Genomic DNA, 7647 nt, shown 5'->3' with positions numbered 1-7647 from the left:
GACATGTATCCGGGTTTACGTGCCTTGACTTGCATGTTCATACATGTCATGTTTTGTTTTCATGAGCGTCATATTTTGTTTTCATGCGCGTCGGCGTGCATTTTATCATGATCCATTGTCCGATTTCCTAGAAGGGTCAAAATGATTACCATTTTTTTCCCTGAGGTTTGCGTTGACATGCGTTCACGTTGCATACACGCCGCGCGCCAGTGGTCTGGTGATTGGTCCCTCAGGCCTAAGCATTGCATGAGGGGAGGAAGGGGAGAAGGTCACATGTTCCCCAGTACCCAAGGGCACCGGGTATGTTCAGAGGTAGGGGATTGGTCTTGTCTCCGCCCCCTCCTGTAATAAAGACCGGTCATTGCTGCTCTCCTTGTGCAGACTAACTGGTCTTGACTCCGCCCCTCCTGTAGTTCTTTGCAGGCAGTCTGTATTAGGAGGACCTTCCAGACCCCTCCCACAGCTCTCCTCTCCGCACAGTCTATGTACAGTCGGGTGATAATGGTCTGTAAAGCCATTTGGCGCACACAAAGTGGATTTATATCCTTTGGTGGAAATGCAGAACTATATATTTTTGTAAAGTTTTTATGTCCGGAGTTCAGCTTTAAATTGTTTCATGTCCTCACGTTACATTAAAGCTGACCCCCCTATAAAAGATGGCCACAGAGCTTCCAGCAGAGTACGGATTTTGGAAAGTGATTATTTTTGTAAGCTGACGTCTAATTTTACATTTTCCGCTCCTCGTGCAGGAAGCGTTTTTTTCTATTAAAGGGCGTTTTTGTTTTTTCAGAATGTACCGGTCTAAAAATATGTTTCTGTTTCTGGATTGGCTACGCCCGGTTCGGAAGCGTTCTCCTCTCTTCTGCGCATGTAGAAATAATTGAAAGGGGAACTGCGAAGACCAAAATGATCGGCTCACATAATCTCTAGTTATTGTGCTGGAAGATGCTTTGGGCTCAGTCGAGGTTTTCATATTGGTTGGTTTTTATATTGGCTCCCCTGGTAAAAGAGTTACAAAGTAACCCACATAGACTTGTGACTCTCCTCCCCTCCACCTCTGTTGTCAGGGGCGCGAGGCGGGGATTGGATGTGCGCTTATGGTTGCCACCTGTCCAGGATTCACCCGGACAGTCCAGGTTTTGAATGCTGTGTCCGAAACCCGAACACAGCATTCAAAACCCGAACTGTCCGGGTGAATCCTGGACAGGTGGCAACCCTAGACTGCCACCATCATAACAGGGATGACACCCACCCGAGCACCCTCCTCTCTAGTAAGCCAACCTAAGTTCCTTACCCCTCCCACCAACTACCTTACAGAGCGGACACTACCATCATAAGGCTGATTTCAGCTTACAGCTACTTTGTGGTGACTTATTACAAAGATAGATCTCCGGCCGTGGCATGGGCTGAACTGAAGACGTATTTGATGATCTTTCCTGGAATATGGAGGTGAATTAGGGGTGGTGCAGCCATCAGTTGGCATTCAGTCCGTGCATGGCAGGTCCCATAGGTCACAGTCACTGTGACTTCACCCGTATAGTATCCAAGGTCAGAAGGTTAATCTATAACTTGCTTGTTACTACTGTCTGATCTGCAGATAGGTGGGAAGCAGCAGCTGAGCAAGCAATAGATTGTATCTACAGAATGTGTACATGAAGCATCGGTGGGCTTTGTGTAGAAATGTCGCTGCCGCCATTTTGTTTTTGTAATGAATTTTATGAGAAAGGTTTAGAACCAGATCATCTGCAAGGTTTAAAAGGCCCAATGGATGTCCATGGGGGGGCTCAGCTACAAGCTTTATAAAGAGGGGTAGCACTCATACTCAATGAGCAGGAATTGTCACTGCCAGGAAGCTGGTCCGCAGCAATGATATGAAGCTGACGCATGTAGACAGGAAGTGGCTAGAAGAGGCTGCAGATCAGCAACAAAAAGAAGAAAACAGTATTGAATCAAGCGTTACGTGGAGTCACTTGAGTGCACAGCAGTCACAGAGCCTCAGGAACGCACAGGGGTCACTGGAAACACGGGGGGACACAGGAGGGCTTGGCTTAGGCATAGCAATGCTTCACTCAAATGCCTAGCAACATGTCACCTGGTCCTTTAAATACGCACCAATCAGAAGTGAATCATCCTGAAGTGCTGGTGGGGAGACCCAGGGAACAGGAAGTATGACAAAATAGGAAAAGGACCCAAAACTCAAAAAGCTGAGGGCCATGTCTGAGCAATGTGCGTGGGCTTGTAGTCTCCAGTGGGACGAGGCAGGGCAACATTTGGGAGGCCATTGTCATCGCATAACAGGAAGTACCAGAACAAGGACAGGAACAGCAGGTATTAATAGAACGAAAGCTGCAAATGTCAAAAAGATTGCAAATGACACAAGTTGAAGCTGATATGAGGTTTTTGGGAGAGGCTTCGGCTTTAATATCAAGGCAAGTGGTGGTGGATTTGAGGACAAGCAGATGTCTCACCACTTATCACTCTCTGTAAGACCTCTGCCTGTGTATGCCGAGGTTTAGAGGTCAGTACATAGCTCAGGAAGCCTGCGCAACAACAAGAGCATCCCTCCTCCTCCACAACATCAAGCACCCCCCAGTCACTGTCCATCTCCTCTCCACAACCCTCTGCTTTACATAATATATATATATTTATTATGTACCTTGTTCAGCTCCCTCCTCCCCTCTCTCTATCCCCTCGCCATTTCTCCCAGCCTCACTCCATAAACACTGAGCTCAATTTTTCCACTGTTTGGTCAACCCTGGATTAGACGGAGCTGGGCAAAATTCCATGAGATCCTACAGAGCGAGAGGGGAGGGAGGGAGACAGCGAGAGAAGAGGAGAGGAATTTTCTGCACTTCGGAAAGAAAAACTCTGGGCACATTACGAAGAAGGATGTTAAAAACAAGGTGCCATTGGGATTAAATAAAAGCAGTTTATGCTCCTTGTTTTCAGGCGGCGTGTGGTCAGCTAGTATGAAAACAGATCGCTTTTCAGTACCTGTCACCCTCACGGACTCTGCCTCTGTGCCTACTCTCCTTAAAGGCATAGTCCACCTTAAAATTAACAAATGCACACACATTAAAGAAAGAAAAAGGAAAATGTCCATTTATTTATTTATTTGCATTTGAGCCTGCGAAGCATTGCAACCGTGATCAGTGAATGCTCTGGCTCCTGTAGACTCTTCCTCCAGCCCCAGGTCCGTAACTTGGTATAGACCTTCGGTTAGGGGAATGGAGGAAGCAATCAATGGACTACAAGCGCGGTGGCATCACCCCTCTTGCGTTCTAGAGGTGAAGAACCCCCAGCGATTCAGATAAGTGGGGAAGGGTTGGCCGGTTGAGGGTCGGGGTGACGGTCAGGCGGCGTGTGGTCAGCTAGTATGAAAACAGATCGTTTTTCAGTACCCGTCATCCTCGGGGACTCTGCCTTTGTGCCTAGACTTCTTAAAGGCATAGTCCACCTTAAAATTTACAAATGCACACACATTAAAGAAAGAAAATCTCCATTTATTTATTTGCATTTGAGCCTGCAAAGCAATGCAACAGTGATCAGGGAATGCTCTGGCTTCTGTAGACTCTTCCTCCAGCCCCAGGTCCGCACCTTGGTACACCTTGGTATGGACCTTGGGTTAAGGGAATGGAGGATGGATGTAGTCAATGGACTACAAGCGCGGTGGCATCCCCTCTCTTGTGCTCCATTGAGATCTATATTCACATATTCTATGGAGAGCTCTACTAATCCCAGCAGGTAATGGATGTGTGATCCTATACAGCCGCACCAAATCCATATATACAAAATGCTGTGGAAGAGAAGAAGCCCCAGCGATTCAGGTAAGTGGGAAGGGGTGGCCGGTTGAGGGTCGGGGAATGTGAACATGCTTCATGCTACACCCTAAAAATGGAGGTAGCATGCTACATGGTCCAGAAGGTAGAATGTTCTTTGAATAACATAATGCTGAATAACAGCTAACCTCACGGTTGGGGGGTGGCAGAAAAGACAAAATAACACTACATCATGGCAGAAAAGGTTTTTTTTTTGGCTCCCACCCATACCTACCGAGCTACAACATACAGAGCACTCAGAGGAACATGAATGTCAATATCTGCACATGTATCTGGGAGTTACAGGCACGGGGACATCATACGAAGTACTTTTTTTTTTTCCGCTCATATACAAAGGTTGTAGCTCATCTAACGGGTAAAAATCATGTAGCCGCTTCATATACACATGGTGTTTAGTGGAATTAAAGTCACATAAACACAGTCACAAAATGTGCTCCTCCGAGGCGACCGATGTACAATTCCGAAGAGTACAAAATATGGATTGCAGTCTACAGTGGGTGTTCCTACGAATAGTGCAAAAAGTGAAAAGTGCCACCGTAATGGAGGAGAAATGGCTTTCCGTTCTCAGAACTGTCCATCTTCATTCATTTCCTCCCATTCAGTGACGGCCAATCAGGATCTTCCTGCTGGTTATCCATCATTTCTCTAGGTGCTAATCTGTAACTAGGTGTGCACTGAAGTGTTCAGTTTTTTTTCTTTTGTCCTTGTTTAGGGGGGCATCCTCACCGCTCGAACGCAAAGTCTGCAGGAAAACCAATCAGAGCACTGACAGGTCGTGGCACGAGCGCGAATGTACTTTGAGGACAGTCTTGCTGTTCCGCGTGACGATCCGGTCCAAGAACCTTCGTGCCCGCTTGCTGAGGCTCTCTTTGCGTTGGCTCCGGAGTCGGCAGATCTCCGCTGCATCCGGTCCATCTCTCCGTAGGCGGATTTGGCGGACCATGCCCTCGAACAGCTCCCGGACGTTGTGCTGCAGGACGGCGGAGGTCTCGATGAACTTGCAGTCGAACACCACGGCGCAGGCGCGACCCTCTGCAAAGGGAGGAAGGTTTAGTGGTGGACAGAGATATAGACAACATTCAGGATGATTTAAAGCAGGGTCATGTAAACTCCGGCCCTCCAGAAATGCAAACTCCGGCCCTCCACAAATCCCATTATGCATCTCCCTCTGGGAGTCATGTCTGTGGCTGTCAGAATCTTCCAATGCCTCATGGGATTTGTAGTTGCACCACAGCTGGAGAGCCTGAGTTTGCCTACCCTTGGTTTAAAGGATAACTATTACTCTTGAATGGTTATTCTTTAAAATATATGAAAAGTCAAAACTTTTTTGTTGTAGTTTTGGAGAGAGGGAATTGTTTAATTGGGAAGGTTTTCCTTCACTTCCTGTCCTGTAGACACAACAGGAAAGGAGAGGAAATCTTTGCAAAGTGAAGTAAATCCCCCATTAGTTGTCACGGGAACAGGTGTCTCCATTGAAAGATTTCCCTTCTACTCCTGGTCTGGTGACAGCTCAAAATTTTGGATTTCCCCTCACTTTCATTCCCAGTGGCAATTGACACCAGATGAAATAGAGGAGTGAATCTTCGAAATGGGACACATAAGCCTGACAGGGGTCCTAATGCCTCACTATTCTAACCAAAAATAGTCTGGCTTTAGATACACTTTAAGGCACAACCCCGGGGCACATTAAACTTACCATGGTTAAGCAGCCCTCCATCATGCAGGATTTCTTCCACTCGTTTACATGCCACCATTAGAAGTGCTCCTGCTGTACTTCTAAACTGCTTTGATGTAAGCTCTGCTGGCCTCATAGACTAGAGCTCTGCGGCCGTGTCTGCACTGCAGGTCTCATAGACTAGAGCTCTGCGACCGTGTCTGCACTGCAGGTCTCATAGACTAGAGCTCTGCGGCCATGTCTGCACTGCAGGTCCTTTCCTATCAGGACACCCCATGCTCACTACTCAGGCCCCTGATACACCCAACAGGACCCATGAGATCACCAGAAGAAACTAGTGGAGTGAATCTCAAAATGGGACACATTTCGGAGTGTACCACCTCTGCACACTGGTCCTATTCATCCCTATGGAGAGGTCATCTATTGGCATATATAATAACTTCTTTATATGGATGAAAGGGATTTTTCTATGTGCAAAGGAAAGGAAGCACTGACCAGGGAGAGCTTGTTGCGGCAGCTGATTAGATACATGTGGGTCTCAGCGTGGATCCAGGGGGAGCATGGACCAGTGAGTATAAGAATTTTTGGGAGTGCTGGGAGGGGTAGGTGGGTAAATTAAAAAATAATGAAAATATATAGTTATCCTTTAAAAAGGCAAAGAATAAAGCAAAGATGATGAGGAAAGTGCATGTAGCCAAGCAACCAATCAGATTTCAGTTTACTCAGGCACGTATGATTCCTAAAGGCACACTGAAATGAGAAAATATGGAGGCATTCGACAAATGCTAGCTCCTGGCTGTCATGCTGATCCAGCTATTGCGCAACCTTCAAACCAGCAAGAAATAAACAAAACAGGAAATGGGACGTATCCTGTATAAAGTACCATAATGCATTGCTTTGTCAACTGCCTGATGAGCGTATGTTCAGAAACCCTTAGTGACAGGCTTTGTAAGATCAAAGAAAGCAAAGAGGAGGTGGAGAAGTATAGTGATCAGTTGAGAAATCATTAAAAATACTTCCTCTGCATACATTTCTGTTATAGTGAGTATGTTCCAGAAGAATTACACAAAGGTGGAAATGACGATCAGGGCTGCGCACAGTTTATTTTGATCACGGGGCATTGGATTACGCAGCTCTTGCGATGTCATTCGCTGGCAGAAGAGCAGGAAGTGGAGTTTGGCAATGCCTGTTGGGAAGGAAGGGTTTGGTCCGCTGCCACATCTACAGCAGGTTTCAATTCCACCTCATCACTCACCTTCCACAGATACTTCCCGGCTGCGGACGAGGTCTGTCTTATTCCCGACTAGGATTATTGGAATGTTTTCGTACTGACGTGTCCGTCTGAGCTGGATCCGTAACTCCGAGGCACTTTCAAAGCTGCAGCGGTCGGTGACCGAGTAGACGAGGATGTAAGCGTGACCCACGCGCATGGCGGCGCTGTCGCTTACGCCATCTGGCTTCTAAAAAAGCAGGGGGGGGGGGAAACAGAAAATAAAAACAAATAAATATGAATGGCTTTGTTCTGTGCAACAATGGACCGAAAAGAATGGCTTGTCAGCCACATATGGCTTCAGGTGACCCGTGAATTCGCTCAAAGTACCTGTCAGTGTGAGCGCCGGCTGAATTCTGTGACTCTCAAAAGCAAGAAGCTAAAGTGCATAAGCCCAAGTTATATCACCTCACATATAGTTACATGTGACTATATGTTAGGTTCCGCCAATAAGCTCAACAAATGTCCTGTTCCTCCCAGCCCTCCCCAACTATTGCATGCACAGCAAGAGTATCATTATTCACAAAGCTCCACATTGTATAATTAAAAGCCATCATTGAGGTCCAGTGACTTTGCCTAGGCTGAGATGATTTCTGCTGCAGACAGGAGGAAGCTTTTCTTCATTCTCTTCTCCCCCAGTGATCATTCGGACTGCACATTGTAACTGATCCGGACTGATCTATGTCAGATATTTGCGAACGTAGCCAAGAACTGTACAGGCACCAGAAATCGACATGATTGTGTCACCTCTGACCCGGCATCTCAGTCCAGGAAGTAGATAGTAACTATAAGTCAACTTTGAAGTAATTCTATACTAGAACTGTCCATCTACTAGTGTAGACCTCCACAGCCATGCACTAACC

General features: G+C 46.7%; 1 protein-coding gene across 1 annotated transcript in view; it reads right to left on the bottom strand.

Moving 5' to 3' along the window:
* Nucleotides 1-4580: 4580 nt before the first annotated feature.
* The window catches only part of REM1 (RRAD and GEM like GTPase 1), an 8706-nt gene continuing 5639 nt past the window's right edge, over nt 4581-7647 (bottom strand). Inside the window, exons 4-5 of the mRNA XM_018556418.1 lie at nt 6770-6974; nt 4581-4871 (exon numbers count right to left, since the gene is read on the bottom strand). Of these exons, the coding sequence (XP_018411920.1) occupies nt 4597-4871; nt 6770-6974 (480 nt within the window). The 3' untranslated portion in view covers nt 4581-4596. The remainder of the gene's footprint in view (nt 4872-6769; nt 6975-7647) is intronic.

Source organism: Nanorana parkeri, unplaced genomic scaffold, assembly GCF_000935625.1.
Source record: "Nanorana parkeri isolate BGI_ZX_2015 unplaced genomic scaffold, ASM93562v1 scaffold237, whole genome shotgun sequence".
Classification (NCBI taxonomy): Eukaryota; Metazoa; Chordata; class Amphibia; order Anura; family Dicroglossidae; genus Nanorana; species Nanorana parkeri.
The sequence above is the reverse complement of the archived record's forward strand: the minus strand, read 5'-3'. Positions and strand labels throughout refer to the sequence as shown.